At 41.4% G+C, this 23,691-nt stretch overlaps 1 protein-coding gene across 1 annotated transcript; it reads left to right on the top strand.

The window, feature by feature from the left end:
- Positions 6,430-10,921, top strand: LOC110433974 (shaggy-related protein kinase alpha-like). The gene is made up of 13 exons (XM_021457272.1): positions 6,430-6,657; positions 7,997-8,162; positions 8,236-8,328; positions 8,535-8,594; positions 8,682-8,954; positions 9,075-9,149; positions 9,249-9,305; positions 9,404-9,544; positions 9,624-9,674; positions 9,759-9,854; positions 9,962-10,045; positions 10,120-10,222; positions 10,309-10,921. Exons 2-13 carry the CDS (start codon positions 8,058-8,060, stop codon positions 10,386-10,388), a joined length of 1,218 nt encoding a protein of 405 aa, XP_021312947.1. The 5' UTR covers positions 6,430-6,657; positions 7,997-8,057; the 3' UTR covers positions 10,389-10,921.

Raw genomic sequence — 23,691 nt, 5'->3', positions numbered from 1 at the left:
ACCTGGAGAACGATGAAGAACAAACCAGATGCTGCAAAAGTACAATGTTGAGGAAGATCCGACAGATCCGGCTCCTCCTCCGCTCTCCTCTTCTCTCTCCCTATTTTCTAGATTACAACTAGAACTAACTAGAACTAGAACTAGAGGAACTAGAACTAGAACTAGATGAACTAGAACTAGATCTAGATGAACTAAAGGTAGAACTAGAAGAACTAGAGGAATCCTCTCTACTTGGATGAAGAATTGAAACCCTAACTTTGATTCTGTAGAAAAGAGGTATGATCTCTAGGGGCCAGGGGGCCTTGCTTATATAGTCTTTTCAGATGAATCTGGGCTGTCGGATCAAACCGACATTGATCGTGTGGTTTTCCTTGAAGTATTAGGTCGGTGGAGCATGATCCCCGAGCTTCACCCTGATTGGTCCAGGGGGGAGGGCGGGCGCCCAGTGCCCGGCCCCGTCACGTCTCCCGTTCGCTCCCATGGCTTCTGGACTCTTCTAGATGGTAGATAATTGCACGTCAAGTTAATATCCCTATGTAAACCCGACGTGTGGGCCTTCCTTCCGTATTTCCTGATAAGCCCCTGCAGAAATAGACAAACACCAAAACTCGTGGAATTCTGTCAGATAAAACCCTAAGTCTAAGTGTTAGTTGCATTTGGATCCTTTTCCATGATTAGTTGATGGTTAAATATGAGCATTAAGGACCGTCAACAGACACCATAGAGGGTGTGATCACATTTAGGATAGATAGTCGTACTATAAAGAGGGGAATTCTTTGGCTAAGCGGTTATCAAGTGCCACTAGGTGTCATTGTTCATGAGCATGCATTTAGAACCTAGTGAGCTAACTTAACTCCTTCAAAGAAAATGATTGTGAAAATGCTAACACGTGCACTCGTTGGTTTACACTTTGTGGTGTTGGCACACTTTGAGAAGGAGGTGGAGTTTGAAGGGTAGAGAGAGGATGGGTTCCTCTTTCCCTCCCACCGAGCTTGCGAGGCGGGATTCGGCGCTTTTTGAGAAAATGAAGTGCATATTTTCTATTACGCCGGTGGGAAAATTGGAGAAGTCGTGAGAGTGTTTCTTACTGAGAAACACTCACCGGACGCTGGTCCAGAAGCACCGGACGCTGTGCCTGTGCGTCCGGTGTGCAGGCAGCTGGCTCAGTTAGGATTAGGCACCGGACGATAGGCACCGGACGCAGCTTGGAGCGTCCGGTGGTGTGCATCCGGTGACCTGTGCATTTTTCAAACCTCTCTAGGTTTAAGACCGGTGAGCACCAGACGGTCCGGTGCTCAGCGTTCGGTGCCCTCGCGTTTTGCAGACCTCTCTGTGTTTTAGACCGGTGTGCACCGGACGCGTCCGGTGCTAACTTGCTCAGCGTCCGGTGCTCTGCAGGTTACCGTTAAACTGTGACACGCGGCTGACTTTGGAGCACCGGACGCATGTGTTCAGCGTCCGGTGCCCCTTTAAGAGCGTCCGGTGACCCCCGCAGTTTGCCCAGTGAAAGAGCCAACGGCTCTATTTGTTTGAGGGGCTATAAATACGTGTTTGGCCGGCTTGGGGCTCACACTCTTGGCATTCTAACATACTTGACATCCTTGTGAGCCTAAGCAAACACCTCCCACTCATCTCCTTTATAGATTATACATCTTTGTGAGATTGGGAGTGATTCCAAGTGCATTTGCTTGAGTGATTGCATCTAGTGGCACTTGGGGATCGTTCTAGCTGCGGTTTTCTTGTTACTCTTGGTGGTTGCCGCCACCTAGACGGCTTGGAGTAGCGGAGGAGGATTGGCACGAGTTGGTGATTGTTCGTGGCCATCTCCCGGTGATTGTGAGGGGTCTTGTACCTTCCCCGGCGGAGAGCCGAAAGGTAACTCTAGTGGATTGCTCGTGTCATTGAGTTATCTCACTTGTGGGTAGGTTCTTGTGGTGTCCTAGTGAGGACGAGGTTCGTGCTACACCTCTTAGCCACCGAACCACCAAGTGTTGGTCGACACAATGGGGACGTAGCGTGCCGGCAAGCACGTGAACCTCGGGAGAAAAATTGTATGTCTCCATTGTGATTGTTCATTGGATTTCTCCCGGTGAATGGACTTCATATTATTGATTGGTTCATCCCCTCTACGCGGCGGTATAAAGTTCAAACCATCTCTTTTACATTCCCGCAAACTAGAGTAGCTTACTTACTTGAATAGAAACTTTAGGTAGCTTTCTAGTGTAAGTAGTGACATAGCTCTTGTGTTTCTAGTGATTATATCAACTAGAATTGTTGGATAGGTGGCTTGCAAATACCCCATTAGAGCTAGAGCAAGAAGCTTCGCTTTGTTATTTACTAACCTTTTGCTCTAGTGAGTTTGTAGATTTTTAAATAGGCTATTCACCCCCCCTCTAGCCATATTAGGACCTTTCAGGCGCGAGTCAAGGCCCAATAAGACCGTTGGGCCATATTGGTAGGAGATCAAACCAACACAAGGTTTCTAGATTTAGGGCACGTTTGGAAGGGTTCTAAACTCTGTAGAAACGTTTTGGATCTAGATTCCCTATAGAAATATTTCTATGACAAAACAGAATCAATTCATGAAACTATTTTGTTAACTTGTTGAATTCCTTTAACCAGAACTAAAATTAGAATAAATTATGTTTTAGGTGTTTCTCTGGACTTGTATAAGAACGAGAATTGGATTTAAATGATTCTTCCTAAACATTTTTCTCTTTCTGGTGTTTGATAGCGATTATAGTGATTTTATTGTGAATCTCAAACGTTTCTCATTGCCAAACACAACTTTAAAGCTTGTTACTATTAAATTATAAAAATTGTTAACATGATTAGCTAACTTAACTCAGAAGAGTAGCTAACTAGCTACAATCATGTCATTTTACATTAATAATATTTGCAGTAATGATTACAAATAAGCCTAAGGTCCTGTTTGGCAGAGCTCTCAAAGTTAATTCTATACTAAATCTTGCAGGAGCTCTACCAAATAGTTTTTCAAAGAGAAATGATTCTATGTTGATTTCATGAAGTGATTATCTCAAATGAAAGAGGTTGAGAGCTAAAAAAGTAGTTTCTCCTAATCATGTCAAGTGATTCTCTATTGTGATTTTAAAAATTTATGCTAAAAAATAATCACAGCAATCACTTTCAGTTAAAGAATCTCTTTTCTCAAAGAATCAACTTCCATAGAGAATCAGAATTAGATGAAGCTCTACCAAGTAGGCCCTAAATTTTGTTGGATTCAATAGGGTTTATCCAATTTTTGTTCAACAAATAAATCAAACAAAATTCCAAGATCGAAGTTAATGTTAGTGTATTTTATTAGGTCCTTCATGTGGTGTAACTTACAGTTTAATAATGAGGGTTAAATGTATGATGACTATTATGTGTCGATGATCATGGTTTAGTGGTGTAACCATGAAATAAAATATGAAACAGGTCTCTCTCACTGCATAGTTTCATTACACAGTTTCATATATTATTTTAGCTATTTTTAGGTCCCACACCAGTCTCACTCTTTCTTCCCCACGTATTAGGCATGGCCGCAGTAGGCTTCCCATGCGACTGCGTAGCCGCAAGCTTTGTAAGCACGCAGAACGCCGCCGTGCCACATGCTCCACCACGATGTTCGCGAGCTTCTAGCCATGTGCAGGTCAAGGCGAACAGAGAAGACGACGGCGCGGACGCGAGCTCCATGGGCGGCGTTGCGGTGGCCACACGCGAGCTCCGTGGACAACCACGTGCGGGTCGAGGCAAACACGGAAGGCGACGGCACGGACGCGAGCGTGCGGAAGGCGGTGGAGCTCGTGGCCCGCGACTCCGATGAAGCTCGCAGCACGCAACTGCGGCAGGCGGTGGAGCGCAAGGCAGACGGCGGAGCTCGTGGCCAGCGTGTGGCACGCGGCGGAGCTCACGGTTCACAACCGCGACGGAGCTCGCACCCCGCGACCACGGCGCGCGGCGGAGCTCGCGAACACCGGATGTCGGAGAGCGTGGCGTGTGGCGGAGCTCGCGGCCAGCGCATGGCGTACGGCGGAGCTTGTAGCCCGCAACCGCAACGGAGCTCGCAGCCCTCGACCGTGGCGAGCGGCGGAGCTCGCGGCCTGCGAGCACGATGGAGCTTGCATCCCGTGACCACGGCGGACGGCAGAGCTCACGGTCAGTGCACGGCGACCAGCAGAGCTCGTGGCCCGCGACTGCGGCGGGCGACGGAGTTTGCGGATGTCTGCAGCGGCTGATTGCGGAGTGTCGTGGGTGGGGTTGAGGCAGAGCAGGTTCGTCGGGGTCTGGCACGGCTTGAAGGAAGAAGAAATCGCCCGGATGAAACCGACGAAGTTCTCAATGCGCATTTCACACCGTTTTCAAAGTTTTGGAAACTAGGCTATTTCGTTTCGTGGCCATGAAACCTTTCTCTTCTCTATCCTTCTAGTTTCATGCAAAAAGTTGAGATGTCACCCTATTTAATGTGCATGAAACCCCCATGAAACCCTATTGAGACTGGTCTAACTTATAGTTTAATAAGAGTTAATGCACATTAGGTGAGCATCTCCAAGGGCTTTGCAAATAGACTTTGCATTGACATATTTGCAAAAAAAGACTAGAAAATACCCCTCTAATGGTTTTGCAATTGAGGTTTGCAATTTGATAAACTTGGCAAATAGAAGTTGAGGCTTTGCATATATGCCTACCTCCTCCGAGCTTTGCATCCAGGCATCGCGTCGGTCCACGTCGGACTCGCGGGCGCACGATCTCCCCTCCCTCCTGGCGCGTGCGATCTCCCCTCCTGGCGCTCCTGGCGTGCGAAGATTTCCTCCCTCCGCCGGCTGAAGAAGTTCACCTCGTGCTGTCGTTGTGCCTTCCACTGATGTCGCTGATCAATTGAGTGGCCGACACATCAAGCAGACATGATCATTGCTACTGATCCTGTGCGCCATTAATTTTTTTGTCATGCACTTGTCGTTGCTTCTTAGTATAAATGGCAAACACAGCGAATGGATAGCAGACGTTCAAGGTCCTGGCGGCGGCGTTCGCGAAAACTGGCGGCGACCGGAATGACGATCGCGAAGATTTGGCGAACACGAGGCGCGCGAAAATAGAAAAAATGACGGCAAAAAAAAGTGGGACTTGGCAAAATGCAAAATGGTTGGAGATCACATCTTTTGGAACTTTGCAAATTCATTTGGGACTTTACAAATTCACATAAATGCAAAACTAAAAATGCATAACCTTGAAGATGTTCCTATGCTAAATTATTTACGCAAGGATTACAACCACCACAGACGAATGTGTTAAAAAAAGTAGTATTAGAAAATTTAGAATCATACTTTAGTACGTCCCTTACTTTTTTTACTCACTGACATATATGGAGTTTAGAAAAATATTGTCTAAATTTTGTAGTCAAATCAAATACAGTACTTTTGAACAAACTCAAACTTAGGTCTTGTTTAGTTCTAAATTTTATTTATTTTTTTTAATTCTCTGTCATATCAAATCTTTGGGCGCGTGCATGTAGCATTAAATATAAATAAAAATAATAACTAATTACATAGTTTATCTGTAATTTGTAAGACGAATCTTTTAAATCTAGTTAGTCCATAATTAAACCATAATTATCAAACACAAACGAAAGTTCTATCATACCAAACCTAAAATTTTTGAGCAACTAAACAAGACTTTAGAGCATCTCCAACGATTTTGCAAATGAGTTTTGTATTCTTGTTTTTGCAAAAAAGTCTTAAAAGCTTATATCCAATGGTTTGACACATGGGCCTCTGTATTTTGGTTAACTCGGCAAATTCCTAGCCAAGTTTAGTATATATGTCAACCATGTATTGCACCTGACATTGCATAACCCTGCGCGTTTTTCTTCCCCGCGCGTGGTTTCCTTGCCACCGCCATTTTCTTCCCGCGGAAAGTTAGAGGTCACGATCTTTCGGTTCTACATATCGTTGGACATCAACGCTGACTTTGGGGGAGGCGATCTTCATCCCCAACTGTGGGGGAGGTACGTACGTCATAGCCATAGATTCATCCTTTGCATCGGGTTTCCATGGTGCCTAGAGTTTATGTATTGGTGTCAGCTTTTGCTTGGACCTTGGAGTCGACGGCACGAAGAAATTTTTTGCCAAAAAAATAATTGCTGAGTCCACACTTTGGGTTTTGCCAACTTAATTTTGCCAAACCATTAAAAGTAATTTTTTTCCTTCTCATATTGATTTTTCCTTCTCATATTGATTTGAGACTTAACAAACTCCATATTTTATACCAAAGATAAAATGCAAAACGTGGCAATGCAGAGTCCGCGCTCGGGGACCGGGCCTCCATCTTCCACGACGCCGACCGGTCCGTGGGCCGTGGTCATCTTGTATGGACGAGCCGATATCGAGCCGGTCTGGAAGCTACTAGTAGTAGTAGGTTAAGCTGGTTCGGCTCGAGTTTGTGTTGGGCTCGAGCCTGCCCACCTGGCTCGCTCGTGCTCGGCTGGCAGTTTCTATTATAACTGCGCCGCCGCCTTCCCCTGCTCCTCTGCTGCCTCTTCGAATCGGGCACAAGAGACTGGGAGTAGAGGGCAGCCCAACGGATTGGACGATTGGTATCGAATCTTTTCCTCAACCCGTCGATTGGAGTTGCTCCGCACTATGGAAATCCTCTGATCTGGTAAGTCCCAACAGCCCTTTCCTCTGAATTTTTGGTCGAATTATTTATTGGGACCGTGGGAATTCAGCGACTCCGGTCGAGGACGGTTCAAATTCGATCTGTATTATGCTATCACACAAATATGAGGGGAGGTCGTATGAGGCGTTTTGATGGGTTTCTTTTCGAGCACTCACCCTCGATTTGATCTTTGTAGTTGATTTGGGGATCGGTGGCTTCTTGATTTATGTTGTAGGGACTTCTCTTAGTTATGTGATTTGGTCAAGAGGTGTGGAAACCCACATATTCTCATATTCTCGTCGCCGATGGGTTAGTTGAGATGATTAATTGATAGAAAAACTCGGTTTTTAAAGTCATCGTGGTCGAAAGACCTGTTTCTTATATAGTTCACTGCTGGCTACTGCTTTCTTGTATCATGCCAAAGTAAGTGCGCGTCAAAGAGGTCCTATCTTCCACCTCTACACGACTACACCGCTAAAAAGAGAAGCAGCTACCAATTCCTGTTCTCTGGGAAACTTTGCAAAACAAAATTGATTCTATTGGGGCCATCTTTATATAATAGTATGTGTAAAAGGAGATGTCTTTAGCAACATTCTTGCTGGACTTTGCTACTACTGGACTACCAAGGTGTTTTTTCTCAAACCCAGAAAGATACCATATTCCACTGACTTCTAAATTCACTGCAGACTGAGCTTGTTCTTGTCGAAGTTGAGCTGGTTTGCATATTATTATCAAATCGATACATGTGTTTTTTTTGGCAAAATGCAACCTAATGCTGGGGAATCGATGGTTGAACACTTGAACTTAGATGTTTACCCCTAATTCTTAGAGCCAATCTCTTTTTGAAAAGCGAAGCAGACCTAGCTCACCTTAGGGAGTATTGTCGCCTAGGCGATAAGACGTACCCAGCCCGCCTTGGGTCACCCATGAAATCATGGAGCCAACTATTACCTTTATCCAATAAAATATGTGCCATATTATAGTGTGTGTAGTGAAAATAATAATAATGTGTGCTGCCAAACTATTTGAACTCTGAGCAGCAACATCCTTATAATTTTTTAAACTGGTGATGAGCAAGGTTGCAAATTGGCTATATTCAATTTGATGTTGCTTCCTATATATATTATAACTCTAATAGGTTTACATGCTATCACTATAGAAAGTCATCAAAATTTGGAGCTATTAAGGTACAAAACAACATTTATCTGTGTCTGAAAAGATTAGCAGAGTTTATTCATGTAATGGTGCAGATGAATTATCTACTTAGTGAATAACAATTTTCTTCTCAGATTAGGTGCAAAGATTGTGTTTTTTTGATTTGCTAGAATGATGCTTTTTGCAGGTGAACTGAGTATATTTCTGGTAGAAAGGAACTTGGTCAATAAAATACCTTCTGAGGCAATATGACATCGGTAGGTCTACTATCGTCAGGTTATGAAGCGAGTACCAGTGGAACCACTGATCGATTGCCAGATGAGATGAATGGCATGAGCATAAGGGATGAAAAGGTAAAAATTTGGAGTGGAGAGATTACTTGATATCTGTTGCTACCACTTGTTGATTTATTTGCAATTTTATCAGGAGGTGGAAGCTGTTGTTGTCAATGGCAATGGGATGGAGGTCGGTCATACAATCGTGACAACTGTTGGTGGAAGAAATTCACAGTCGAGGCAGGTACTAGAAAAAGCACGGCCATGGCAATCCTTAAATGTCTGTCTAGTCCCTAGTGCAACTTCATGTGGCAATGGTTGCCAAACATACATACTATGAACAGTAATAAAAAATTATATTATGTGCCACAGCCTGTAATTGTGTCATTTTCAGTCCCTCTAAAGGAACCTTGAAGGTTCATAACAAATGAGTCATTTCTTAAATTGCAGACTATTAGTTACATGGCAGAACGTATCGTGGGGCAAGGTTCATTTGGAGTTGTCTTCCAGGTCGGTTGTTGGACACAAAGATTCTGCTTTTCATAACTCTCATATTCTACTTGTGTTTTTACATTTTTTTGAAATTACAATTAACAGGCCAGGTGTCTGGAAACTGGTGAGAGAGTAGCTATAAAGAAAGTTCTTCAAGACGTGAGATACAAGAACCGTGAGCTGCAAACAATGCAAGTTCTTGATCACCCAAATGTTGTATGCTTGAAGCATTACTTCTGCTCAACGACTGATAAGGAAGAGCTTTACCTCAATTTGGTGCTTGAATATGTGCCAGAAACTGTTCACCGTGTTATTAAACATTACAATAAGATGAACCAACGGATGCCGTTGATTTATGTTAAACTCTATATGTATCAGGTAAAGTCTGAGACTTTGTAAGTACCTTTCATTCTTTCAACACAACTTTGATTGTGTCCTTTTTTGTATCAATAGTTCTTTTTTACTGAGCCTGTGCATTTCGTTGGTCTAAATTTACAGATTTGTAGAGCTTTGGCTTACCTGCACAACTGCGTAGGGGTATGCCACAGGGATATAAAGCCACAGAATATTCTGGTATGCGTGTGGGTTCGATTTCTTAAAATGTTTAGAGAAACATTTGGTTTGATTGCTAGTAATTTCAACTTATTTTATATTGAATAATTCTTGTGACAGGTAAACCCACATACCCATCAGCTGAAGTTGTGTGACTTCGGCAGTGCCAAAGTCTTGGTATCGACCGTAACTTCTAGATGTACTGAATGTCACCTGTAGCATCACATAATTTGTGTATGCCATTTAAAATTGTGAAATTCTATCTATGTTAATAGGTACGGGGTGAACCAAATATTTCATATATTTGTTCTAGATACTACAGAGCTCCGGAGCTCATATTTGGTGCTACAGAGTACACAACAGCCATTGATGTGTGGTCTGCTGGTTGTGTTCTTGCTGAGCTTCTTCTAGGGCAGGTAAGACAACAACCAAGTTACTGTGATATATCAGCCAACTTTGAAGCAACTTTTTCATAAGATACCTGTTGTTGGATAGCCTGTTTTCCCTGGGGACAGTGGTGTCGATCAGCTTGTTGAAATTATTAAGGTAATAGTGATTTCTTTCAACTGAAGATATAGCTTGCTAGTTACCCATTTCCAGTTGACTCATGGAGGCTTATTTTTCTTTCAGGTTCTAGGTACTCCAACACGGGATGAAATTAAGCGAATGAATCCAAACTACACCGAATTTAAGTTTCCGCAAATCAAAGCTCATCCATGGCACAAGGTAAAACCTACACATTTTTATTTTTTCCTTTCGTTTGATGATGAATGTCTAATATTTATATTATTCTATATATACTGTGAAATCTAATGATTCATATTTTTCACCAGATCTTCCACAAAAGAATGCCATCTGAAGCTGTAGATCTTGTTTCACGGCTTCTGCAGTACTCACCAAACCTTCGGTGCACTGCAGTAAGTATTAAAACACTTCATCTTGGGAAATCTGTTCCACTTACCAATAATATTGTTTCTTCTCTCTCTAACAGTTGGAGGCGTTAGTCCATCCGTTCTTTGATGAACTGCGGGACCCAAACTCACGTTTACCAAATGGTCGTTCCCTTCCCCATCTCTTCAATTTTAAGCCTAATGGTAAGTTCATGCTATTTCTACATTTGCACCAGCTGAAACCTACTTTACGAAAATCCTGATGTGCTACATCTACATTGCTTGAACAGAGTTGAGAGGAGTACCGACGGAGTTTGTTGTGAAATTGATCCCCCAGCATGCTAAGAAGCAATGTGCCTTAGGAATTTGATGAGAAAGCAGTTCACCTTTTTTCAGAAAAGAAAAAAAGAGAGAAAAAGGAAGCAGCAGTTGAGAGGTTACCTGAAAATTTATTGCATCAACGTTCTGTTGAACCGCAGAGTAACAGTAGCCTACAGTATTATCGGGTAGGCAGTGGATGCTGTTATCTTTCACGCCGGCCTTTTGACATCGCATTGTTGTTCTACCACGTTGGTGAGACCTTTCACCACATTCTGTAAAGCAGATGGAGACATAGATCGAGCGGTCATCCGTTCTTGTGGTCTGTATATTGGTATGCCCAGATCATGAGAAAACCGATTCGTTGCATATCTTTTCTTTTTTTTTTTGGTGAGATTGATTTGTTGCATGTCTGTATCACCAAATGAAACAAAAACTCATATGTATACTTGATCTGGATTCTGTATCAGTAGTAAGCTACATGGGAGTCAAACCCTGTCTTTCTCTAATAGTAGTGAACAGGGAAAGGTCATCCACAGATGATGTCTTTTTCAACTGAAGTTATTGTTTTGTATTTCAACTGAACTAGTATTGTTTTCTGTGTGGGCCCTTGAGTCCTAATGCAAAAGTTGATAATTGTTGTTGCTCGTAGTTCTTTTGTCACCTTTTATAAGTACTAGGTTTTTATAAGTACTAGGTAGTGTGCCCGTGCGTTGTTATTGGATAGCTAACAATTTATACTAAAAATACATAGATCGCACAATAAGATTTTAATATCAACATTAAAATAACATTAAATGCAAACCATAAAGTTTTATGAACGACGTCGCAGGCTCACAAACTCTATTTTATAGAACTTTCCATGTGTTTATTATAAAAGTTTGGTTGTCCCGTAGCAGTGTTTTCTAGCGTGCTGTCCTAATACAATTTATGCGTCTATTGTATTCTTCTGAATGATAGAATGAAGGTTTTGTGTAGTAATTTTTTAATTTAGGGGGTGACTTCCTGTTGATGTTGGTCATATTGTAGATAATGCATCAACAATCCTGTTAGATATGAGATGGCCGTAGTGAAATCATATATAAGTAAATTTGACCATCGTGCAATATGGAACTGCACAAAATTGGCGTTAATGATTCTTGCCACAGCTCATGTGGGCCAACATGGAACTGCATGTAATTGGCACTAATGATTCCTGCCACAGCTCATGCAGGCCTCCGATGGACTACTACATCTCTAATTACATAGTGAAGTCAGACTCTGAACAAGTCACTGTTGATAGTGATCTAACTAGAAAGCAGTCTGATCAAAACATATCGAGAACTTCTCAATGAAGTGCAGGTAAATAGGCTAGCAGTTTGACAATGCTGTAACAATAAAAATATACATTCTGTTGCATAGTTGCACTATACTATAGTGGGGTACTTCAAATCGTCTTCTCATTGTTGGAATCACTCAATTTGTTTCAAATGGACACTTCAATAGAAATACAGTGCTTAGATTTATTTTTTTTCTGAAACATAATCCATCTTATTTTTAAAGTAAATCATGATTAACATTGTTTTCTATTTTTAGAGCCAAATGCATGGTTCTATTATTAGTTTATATAAAGGTTTAATCGTGCATTATAACTGCTATCAATACATACTACAATAGACATGATTTTGGTATTTTTTAGCATGACTTGTCGTGTCATGTATACAGTCTGACCAAGGAGCAGATCATGAGGGAGATTGGCGTCGTCTGGCCGAGATGCAGATCGCGAGGGAGGCGAGGGTCGATGAATGTTGGCCCTGTCAACAGGCGTCGTTGGCCTGGAGTAGCAGATCGATGCTGTCGAGTTGCCACAGGGTGTTAGAGGATTGGGGTAGCGGATCGCAGGGATCAGACTTGGTGGTGGCAGTGGTGGCTTGGAGGAGATCGCTGTCGAGCAATCATAGCAAAGGCAGTTTTTTTCACACGTGCTGGGTCGCGGGAGGCACTAATAGCGATCGCATGAGACCAACCAGGCGTTGATTGCTTCTTCTTCTTCTTCTTCTTCTTCTTCTTCTTCTTCTATATGGAATAGCGTTGTTTGTTTGCTTCCTTTTTTATTTGCTTGGAACGGTTTACAGCGTTGTTTGTTTGCTTTCTGATTGCAAAAATAAAAAGATTCTGAGCGTCGGGTTTATTTGGAAAAGGAGATGGTGATTTGCTAGGAGGGTTTGCATGGATCGTAGGTTTTTTTAGGAAACAATAAGAGACATCGCGGGCGCATGTCAGGTGCGTACATATTATTTTGGTTTCCTTTTGAAGCCGAACTGATCGTGCGCATGCCGTGGTGTCGGATTCCTTTTTCGTTCGTACGTATTTTTTTCTTCCTTTTGGAGCTGCATGCGGGGTCGCAAGAAGAGGCTAAGGTTACACCAAACAAAAGTTACACAAAAAAATTATCTTCCTTTTGTTCTTTTTAGTTGTAGGAGATAAATATTTGCTGTTCTTCAACTCTGAATGTTTTAGGTTAACAGTGCAACTCAACGATTTGATGCTCCAGTTGGGATGCGAATGAGCTTTGCATGTATATGTTAGCTTCATATCTTAAGATTCATGTGACAAACCTAATTAAATGGTGTTTTGCGAAATTGTAGTCTGGGATCTTCACAAAAATGGTGAACTAGCAAAAAAAAAAAAATGTCTGTTGTAATGGAATGTACAAATTGCCGCGCAGTCACCATGACAACTTCATAGTTCAGAGATTTATTTGTTATGTTATATATATGCAACCATCAGTACCGGAGACTTAAGATTTATCAATGATAATAACTGATACTAGCATACGGGTATGGGAAGGAGAGGATTGGGTGTACCACATTGAATCGTTGTAACGAAAACCTCATCTCACCAACACCATGGTTCAGAAGTCACCGTGTAAATCCCTCACGCGGCCTATAAAAAACATGCCTCTAGGCACAGCACGCAGCCGAGTTGTTGGGATCGCCGGCTGGAAACCGAATCGAATCGCGGCCGGGCGGCCCCGTCCGTCCCTGACTGCGTCTCCAATTCCACAGGCGTAGTATTATATTGCTTTTGCATTGCAATTCGCAAGCCGTCCAAATACGAGTTGATAGAAAAATACGAGTCGGAATCTGTGGTCGGTCTATAAATAAATTAAATTAACCGGCGGCTCCTCCCTGCCTGCAGACGAGATCGAGGACAAGACAAGACGAGACCTTGGAGCCAGGTGTCTGGCGAGCCGGCGATCGAGTAGCTAGCAGCAATCAATGAAGCGTCCACGTCGGAGCGAGGAGCAATGCCCGTACTGCGCCAAGAGGAAGAAGCACCTGTATCTGGCGCTGGATGAGAGGAAGCAGGGCGGGTACCTAGGGTTCAGCATCCACAAGCTCGACACCGACAACATGGAGGAGGATGCCCTCCCCGAGCCTGTCCTCCGATTCGCGGCGCCAGATCGTGCGCCGATGGCCTTCACCGCAGTGGGCACCAGTATCTTCATCGCCACCAGCCCGCACCTCAGGGGCCGCGAGGGCAATCATCAGGAGGCGCCGCGCCCGCCAACCCTCGTCTACGATACGGAGACCGGCGCCCTCACCATCGGCCCGCGCCTTCCGGATGGCTACCTCGGTGACTCGGGCGGCGCCCCCACGGTGGTCGACGGCGAGAGGCTCTACGTCTTGACGGATCTCTACGATGACGACCTCCGTCAGCGTTCCTTCTCCTTGCGCGTCCTGTCCCGGACGCCCACCACCAGCTCGTGGTATGGCTCAGAAACAGCAATCATGGCATGGTCCTGGAACGACGACAATGGCGCACCGCCGCGGCGGCCGCCGCCGTGCATGGGGCTTGATCTGGTGACCTCGTACGCGTTGCACCCGGACGGGCGCACCATCTTCATGTCCACAACCGGGTTTACATGGTCCCTTGACACTAGGGACGGAGTGTGGAAGGAGGTCGGGTGCTGGCCGTTGCCCTTTACAGGCCAGGCCTACTTCGACGGCGACCTGGATGCATGGGTTGGCCTTCGTAGGGGTGAGGACGGGTACGTTTGCTGCTGCCGGGTCCCCTCACGTAGTCGCAGTGCCACCACCACGCGGCGGCAGCCGCCGCCAGAGTGCAAGATGCTCAAGGACAAGTTGTTCCTCCGCAACGACGATGACAGCAAGTACCCGAAAGGAGGACAGCACTTGAAGACCACTCTTACTTACATGGGTGACAGCAGATTTTGCCTCGTTGAGAACGTCATGAATACTAGCAACGGTCTCGATGCCACGCTAAATGTTACATTGTTTGGCCTCAGGTATGATCGTAACGGAGACCTGTGCACTAAGCTTCGCCGCACCACAAGATCCTATGCAGTGTCCAAGAATACCCGACTATTTTCTCATGCAGCATTTTGGATGTAGCAATATACGCACTCGATCCTCTAACTGTAGGCACGTATTATTTGCTACGTCAAAATACATATATTGGAAGGTAGAGGTGTAGCTCAATGAGTACGCGCATGTACTGCATTGTTCGTTTGGCTGATAAGACATGGCAGAAAGTATTATTGGTTGATCTGTTGTGAGAGAAAAATACTGTTGAGTAGCTAGCAAATTTGGCTGATAAGTTTAAGCGAACAAGTTCAGCCCACCCAAAAAAACACTATTTAGCGGGACTTCATTATTGACTCTACCTCTAGCTCGATGGCATAGAGCCATAGAGGGTGCACGAGCAAAAAGACTTGTTGAATGCTGCGAAGGAGAGATGGAATAAACAGGTGCGGCATGGAGCGAGCGGAGTGGAACGGGAAGTACAGTGAATCGGTAAGCCAGGGTAGGGGTGATGGGTGGGGATTCTCTACCAGTGGAAATATATCGAAGCAGTGAAGCAATTTATATCTAAGACAAGATGGAGCGACTATGTTTGGCAGCGTTGCACGATTTCTTCATGCGGAGCAGGCAGAACGCTAGGGTCTAAGGCCTTGTTTACTTCCATTTTTTTTTGAAAAATAGGAATAATAGTACTTTTGTTTATATTTGATAAATATTATCTAATCATGGACTAACTAGATTCAAAAGATTTGTCTTACAAATTACAGATAAACTGTGTAATTAGTTATTTCTTTTTATTTAAATTTAGTACTCCATACATATGCCACAAGATTCGATATAATGTGAAATATGAAAAATTTTGTAAAATATTTTGGAAACTAAACAAGAAGCATCACCATCAGGACCCTCTTTTCTCACTCCTAATGAGAAAAAAATATAATGGTTTACCGAGGGATTTGGGTGCTCTAGCGGTCCCCTAAGGCCTTGTTTAGTTGGTGCCCAAAAAAATTTGGATAACTGTAGCACTTTCGTTTGTATTTGATAAAAATTGTTCAATCATAAATTAACTAGGCTCAAAAGATTCGTGTCGCAAATTACAGGCAAACTGTACAATTAATTTTTGTTTTTATCTATATTTAATGCTCCGTGCATGCGTAAGATTCGATGTGACAGAAAATTTTGAAATTTTTTTGGTTTTTGGGACGGAGTAAACAAGGCCTAATTCATTGAGTCTGTCTACTGAAAACTTAGGTGATTTACACCCTGATGTCACCCGAGTGACACATGACTCAAAATCACTCGATTCAACAAACAAACAAACAAGAATCAAGTGATTTGAATATAGGAATCACCCAATTTTGAAAAAGGAAAAGATGCAAATCCAAAGGCCAGAAAAAAATAAAGATAAAATTTAAAAAATACAGATTTTTTCTATGTGGGACAAATTGGAAGAAATTAAAAAGGAAAGAAAGAAAGACAAATTACAAAAATACTTAATATACAAATTACAGATTGCATAAAGACCAAAATAAATTACAACACTCAAACAAAAAAATTACACTGAACATTCCTATGTAAAAAAAATAAAATGAATGACTATAATTATAGTATAAAGCATCTGATGTAAGCCCAAGCACATTCTTTATATCTAATTAGAAAAGGCCCAAGAAAGAAGTCCAATTAACTGTAAAGGTAGAAGGGTATAAAGAAGGACCCAACTACAAAGTCCAACTGCACAAAGAACAAGGACACAAATGTAAAAAAAACCTAAAAGCAACGCACATCAACTTTATCTACAAGCATACACCACAGCCGCTAGCCAGATACTAGATCCAAAACAAATGAAGACAACGCACTAGAGAAAGAGGAACTAACAAAAACAAGGATGGATGAAGAAGACAAACTACAACAGCAGCAAGAAAGCCAGATCATAAGAGAATATCAGAGAAGAAACTAAGTCTAGTGACTAACCTTAACCAGATTCAGTTGGCTAGTAATTGGGCTTTGAGGATCCTCAATAGTCCCTTAGGATACATGGCAAAGCCAACGTGAATCTAGATGTTGCCTTCCTGCTCGTGATCAACAGCTCAGCTCTAAAACTTTTTCACCTTTTAATGACAGGAAAATGAGAGAATGAGAAGATACACAGCAATGGAGAAGGGCAAACAACAACTGATGAACCCAGATGCAAATCAGTTGAATCCACAAGCAAATCAGTTGATCCTCAACGCACAATATATATGTCCAGGAACATACACAAGACTAATGATGGAGCAGATAAGGAACTCACAAGAAGATAACAAAATACCAGCAAGTTACCAGGTAATGAAAATTGTACATTCATGTTCAATTTACATGAAAAAAATACAAATCTTATAACTACATAGAGGATATAAATAATCAACTACCACAATGTAAATAAAAGTAAATGTTTATTTTCATACTAACTGGAATCAAATATGCAGGATCCATATGCAACATATACATCTTTGCTACTTGGAGACATCAGCACAAAGGTACACATGTTCAAAAAAACTTCCATTCAGAAATAATTCGAAGACATTATATTGAATAACCATGATTTAATTATTGCAGCTAACAGAAATGCAGATTTCATACATGACAAGGCAAGACTCAACACAAAGTAACCACAAAGAAACCAAGGAAGATAACCAGGTAAAAAATATCAGAACAAATATAAGATACAAAAACATAAACTAGTGGGTAGGATTTCAAAACTTACACTTCTATGACAATGATATGTAGTTACATGAAGGAGTCTATGGAAGCTTCAATGACTTCGTCAATTGGGACTATGATGAACAAGAACAAGAACAAGAGGTAAGAATTTAAAAAGAAAATTGATGCATACATGAGAAAGAGATCAAAGTTAAAAATAAGATACTTATCTTCTTCATGCATGAATTTCAGCTTGTAGCCCTGGAACATGAAACAATGGTAGGGGACAACTACAATTGGAGAACCAACATATTCAGCGATTTGAACATTGAGCAGGTAACAAGGAAAAAATTCTAAACAAACAAAATAAAATATTCAAACATATAGACAAAGAATTAATAAAATTAATTATTGATGCATGTAGGAGATATCATATAGCATGGGATAGAGGATACTACAAGAGAGAGTAATGTGACAAGAACAATACAACTAAGTGGGTCAGTACAAGGAACATCAAGCAACATGCAACATGACACAACAAATGGAATGTCATGTAGAAGTGAAGATGTAAATCAGAGCACAAACAACAGGGAACAAGATCAAATGCTGACAGAAGAAGAGATTGATGCATTCATTGATTTAGAACAAAGAGCTGCTAGAGAGGGAAACAATGTAGACTGTAATAGCAGATATACACCTCAATTGGGGATGAAATTTGAAAGCCGAGAAGATGCCCACCATTTCTTCCACTTCTATGGATTTCTAGCAGGTTTTGAAATAGTGAACACACATACAACTAGAACCACATACAAGAAAAGGAACAATGAAATCTTCAAAGTTGAAATGAAATGCCAATCCTATGGCAAAGCTAGAAAGAAGAAAACTAAAGGAGATGTGGAAGAAGTAATAGACATATAGACAAAAGAGAAGGATAAAGGACCTATGAGGAAAACAAATGTACAGATTAAAATAGACTGCCCATTGGTGATGGTGGTCAAGGAAGAAAAAGGAAAATGGAAAGTAATCAGATTGGAGCTAGACCACAACCATCCACTAGATCTAGGAAACAGACAACAGTTATTCAGTGGAACACAAGTACATGTCTAAAATGGAGAAGGCATTAATTAGAATACTAAATGACAACAACATCCCTACTAGAAAAATGATTTCCATACTATCCTATCTGAGAGGAGGTGTCATAGCTCTACCATACAAGAAGAAAGATGTAGCAAATTTCAGAACTAAGTTAAACAGAACAATCACTGGATCGGACATGAAGCAGGCACTAGACTACTTTAGAGAAAATAAAGCTAAGGACCCAAGCTTCTTCCACAAATTTGATGTGGATGAAAATCTTAGAGTAAAAAACATTTTCTAGAGAGATGCAGACTCAATGAAATACTATGCAGAATATGGAGACTGTGTGAGCTTCGACACCACATACATGACAAACAAGTACAACCTACCCTTTGCACCATTTGTAGGAGTGACAGGACATGGACATACATGTTTCTTTGCATGTGCATTTATATGCGATGAAACAATAGAAACATTCAAATGGGTATTCGAAGCATTCATAGAAAGAATGGGTGGAAAGCATCCAATGACAATTATAACTGATCAAGATGCAACAATGAAAGCAGCTATAGAACAAGTGTTCCTAAATACAGAGCACAGAAATTGTTTATTCCACATCAAAAAAAATGCTACAACAAAAACTTGAAATGCTTTGCAAGCAATAAAGGATTACCAGAGGAGTTGGAAGGTATCATAGGCAACTCGTTGACAGTACATGAATTTGAAAGCCTGCGGACAAAGATGGTAGCAGATTACAAACTGGAAGACAACAAGTATTTCAACAAGATGTGGGAAATGAGGGAAAGATTTGTACCAGTGTACTTCAAGAATGGTTTCTTCCCATTTCTTCAGAGCACAGGCAGAAGTCAAGGAACCAATGCAAGGATCAAGAGCAATGTAGGACCTACATACAACATCACAAGCTTTTTAAAGGAATACCAAAGAATAGTAGATGCAATAAACATAGCAGAAGCTAGAGAAGACAATGCAAACAAACAAAAAACTCCAAAGACGATGGAATTTGGTTACAACATCGAACAACAAGCAATGGAGATGTACAACAGAAATATATTCAGCAAGTTCATGAAAGAATTACGAGCTACAACTACACTAAGTTATAAAGAGTTGGAACAACAAGGACATTATGAGGTATGGGAGAAGACAAATCAAGTATATAACAAACACAGGCAAAGAAGATACATAGTCATCACTAACCTATCACAAGGGAGAGAAGACTATAGCTGCATATGCTGCAAATTCAACAAGGATGGAATCCTTTGCTCTAATATCCTCAAAATATTAGTAGAAACAAAAGTAAGAAAGATTCCAGACAAGTACATAATTGATAGGTGGAGGAAAAAGGAAAGGAAAATAAACCTAAAAGGGGTGCAATCATCAACAGCTACAGATGATATCCTCAGATTCAACATCCTGTCAAGAGTAGCAACACAATTAACTTCAAAAGGATCAGCAAAGGAAGAAGCAATGGAATATTTACTAGATGAGTTCAAAAGAATTGAAAAAACCTAGATATCATCATGTCACCACCAAATAGAACATTACCTGAAGGAACACAACTAGCTAAGGCATCGGGAGGATGAAATGATAATGCAGACCAACATGCAAGACCCAAAAGCATAAAGAACAAAGGAAGACCAGTAAAGCCAAAAAGATGGAAAGATATGGTTGAACAAGAAAGACAAAAATCAAATGCAGCAAAAAAGAAGAAGGCAAAGAAAGCAGGAACTTCATCAAGTAAGAATACAAAAATAATAGAAAATTCCATAAATATAATACTAGTATGGATAGTATATACTAACAAGAATAACAACAATGTAGCTCCAAATGGAAAGAGCAAGAAGAAAATGAGAACAACAAGCAATGCATAGATTGAAAGAGATAGAGCACAAGAAAACAGCAAGGCAGAAGACAAAAACAAACAAAACCATCAATGAGGATGGAGAACAATATTATCTATCAGATTGTAGCAATTACAGACCATAGGTCATCATAGCAAGCATTTTAATTTTATATTCTACTCCTATTATAGAAACATCCATATATGGACAATGTAATGTCTGAACATTTGTGCCTCTACTTAAGACTCAGACATCATGTGAGCATTAGAGCTATAGCACAACACCAAGTTGATTACACGTCTTAGTCATCCGGTTAAAATTATAATAGTAAAAAATTTAAGAACTACAACAATACAAAAAAACAAACAAACTAAAAAGTAACTTTGAAAATATTACCTCAAACTGATAACTGGTAACAAGATCCTTGCGACCTATGTTCTTTGCAGAGAAGATGTGATCATTAGCAAACTTAATCCTCAAATTAGGGATATCAGATTCCTTGAAGAGAGTGAATATAGTAGAACGAGGAGATTTCTAGTGCTCAAGAAACATCATGGCAAAAATACCAGAATCAGAGCTACATACAAACAAACAAAAATAAGATTTCCAACTGATAAAAAATCTAAAACACAAGAACACATTTCATATAACAGAATCCTACAAAAGGAAACATATAAAAAACCTAACACAATGAATAGGAAGATAACTTACAGATTATTAGCAGCCTACTTTAGAGCAAAAGGATAAGAAACTGTGTAACCATGGAAACCCATATCAATCAAACCAAATTTCTTCCACCAAAACTTGAAAATTGAAATCTACAAACAAATATATAATAAACAAAAAGATATTTAAAAGGAAAACACATAAAAATAAAATAAAAGAAAATAGAAGAATTTTCATACCAATTTGTTCCTCATTTCAACCTGGTACTCATCTTGTAACCCATAGTATGAATCCAAGAAAACAAACGAGCGGTCCTTTATGTCAACCACAAAGACAAACCAGTGCTCATCATAGAGACAAGGGAAGAATAGCTAACATTAAAAAAAGTTAGATAAAAAGATAGATTAAAAATAAATACAAGAAAAGTTAAAAGATAAAAAGGCAATACCAAATTAGAACAATAAAGAGGCCTTGACTTGGAAGTTCTGGTAAAAGCTTTGTTCAAGATATCTTCATGGCAACATCACTATCCTTTAGAAGCTGATCCTACACGTAAATGAGTGTAAAAATACATACATTCAAAAGTAAATAGAGACAAATAATAAAAGAAATACACTTACAGATATGCTAGAAAAGAAGTAGTGGCATTTAGAAACATCAGGATGACCAGATGGTTGAGAGTATAAATGATAGCAAAATGCAGCCATAACAAAATTAATGACAAAACCACCAGGCTTAAGAGATTCACCAAGAGCCTAAAAAGTGCATCAAACTCCTCCAAATAAGATAGCATCATCACTGAAATAAATGATTAAACAAAAATAAATCATAAATTAAAAATATAAGAATAAAAAAATGAACAAAATCAAAACATACCCACTATTCCGAGACATGGCCAAATTACATATAGCCTTGTAATTCATAATATGAGACTTGCTAACTTTGAATTTTACCATTTCAATCTCAAACTCATCACTCACATAATGACTTGGCTTAACAGCCCTCCTAGGTGTCGACAAAAGCTAGTCGGCAGTCTACCTTGGGGTATACCCACGGTAGTAGTTTATCGGCAGACAGGTGCGCAAGCTATGAACTTGATGGTGACGCAAGACACGGACAAGGTTTTTATCCAGGTTCGGCCGCCGTGTGGGCGTAATACCTACGTCCTGCGTCTGATTGTATTGTTGTAGATTGAATTGTGTTGAGTTGAGTTGTCTAAGGGGGGTCCCTTGCCTCTCTTTATATAGTCCAGAGGGCAGGGTTACAAATCTAGAAACTAATCCTAGTCGGTTACAATTGCCATAGATAATGTGATATCAATTCCTATTCTAACTGACTAGAATCCTGCTTGATCTCCATGTCTTGTTTCCTTACGCGAAACTCCGAGCAGTTGGATCAAACCCCGAACTGTCTCGTGATGGACCAAGTCTCCTGGCCCAAGTCTAGCCATAAGGGTATAGGGGTTTATATCCCCATAGCTAGTCCCCGAGCACCATGTATTGTGATGTAACACGCCGTCTTGAGCTTCTTTGATCAGTGAGCTTCATCATCTTTGATCAATCATAAAAGTCGCCCAAACAGTTGCAACAGTATTTTAACCAACTCAAAAGACAGTTGATCAACATCGACATCGAAGAAGCAGGTTGTTCGAAGAATGCATGGTGCTCTTAACCAAAAAATATTTCTTTCCTGGTGAAGTGTGCCCACTTTACTTTTCTGAAAAGTATATATCAAAAAAAGCAAGCATATTCACTGCAAGGTAAAGTGTGCCCACTTAGTCCCCGAGCCTGGTAGTAGGTGACGTAGGCACGTGGTGCCAGAGTCTAAAAAGAAAAATCCATATAGAAACTTTATTACTATGATGCATCGCTAGATGCATCATACCAATGTAGTCCCCGAGCTTGTTGGAAGGCGAAGTATGAGCCTTGTAACAAGGTTTAGAAAATAGCAATGCCCCTCCAACACATGCGAACAAAACGGTCAGTCCTCGAGCACATCATGCTTGGTGGTCGTTGCAGTTCTCGGTTTACTCCTGTGCAGGCTGGTCGACCAGTCCCTGAGCATATTATGCTCAGTGGTCGGTACAGTCCTCAGTCAACAAATAAGCGGGCTGATCGACCAGTCCTCGAGCGTATCATGCTCGGTGGTCGGTACAGTCCCCAGTCAACAAATAAGCGGGTTGGTCGACCAGTCCCCGAGCGTATCATGCTCGGTGGTCGATACTGTCCCCAGTCAACAAATAAGCAGGCTGGTCAACCAGTCCCCGAGCGTATCATGCTCGGTGGTTGGTATAGTCCCTAGTCAACAAATAAGCGGGCTGGTCAACCAGTCCCCGAGCGTATAATGCTCGGTGGTCGGTACTGTTGACGGTCCTTAAGTACTAAATATAATCATCAAATAAATAAAGAAAAGGATCCAAATGCAACCAACACCCAGACTTAGGGTTTTATGTGACAGAATTCCATGAGTTTTGGTGTTTGTCTATTTTTGCAGGGATCAGGAAATATGGAGGAAAGGCCCACATGTCCGGTTTACATAGATATATTAACGTGCCGCGTAATTTTCTATCATCTAGAAGACTCCAGAAGCCACGGGAACGAATGGGAAGCCGAGCGGGCTCAGGGGCAGGGCGCTCGCCCTCCCCCCTTGGGCGCCCGCCCTGTCCCAGAGTCCAATCAGGACTCTCTTCAGGAATTACGCTCCACCGACCTAAAGGATCAAGGATAACCGTTCAATCAATGTCGGTTTGATCCGACGACCCAGATTC

The sequence above is a fragment of the Sorghum bicolor genome, chromosome 3, assembly GCF_000003195.3.
Source record: "Sorghum bicolor cultivar BTx623 chromosome 3, Sorghum_bicolor_NCBIv3, whole genome shotgun sequence".
Lineage (NCBI taxonomy): Eukaryota > Viridiplantae > Streptophyta > Magnoliopsida > Poales > Poaceae > Sorghum > Sorghum bicolor.
Note: the sequence above shows the minus strand (reverse complement) of the source record. Positions and strands in the feature narration are given on the sequence as shown.

Bases quoted from the DNA above. Each gene is read 5' to 3' on its own strand.
- LOC110433974 (XM_021457272.1), top strand. From the start codon at position 8,058: ATGACATCGGTAGGTCTACTATCGTCAGGTTATGAAGCGAGTACCAGT. The intron at 8,595-8,681 runs GTCGGTTGTTGG...TACAATTAACAG, and splicing joins CATTTGGAGTTGTCTTCCAG to GCCAGGTGTCTGGAAACTGG. The intron at 10,223-10,308 runs GTAAGTTCATGC...TTGCTTGAACAG, and splicing joins CTTCAATTTTAAGCCTAATG to AGTTGAGAGGAGTACCGACG.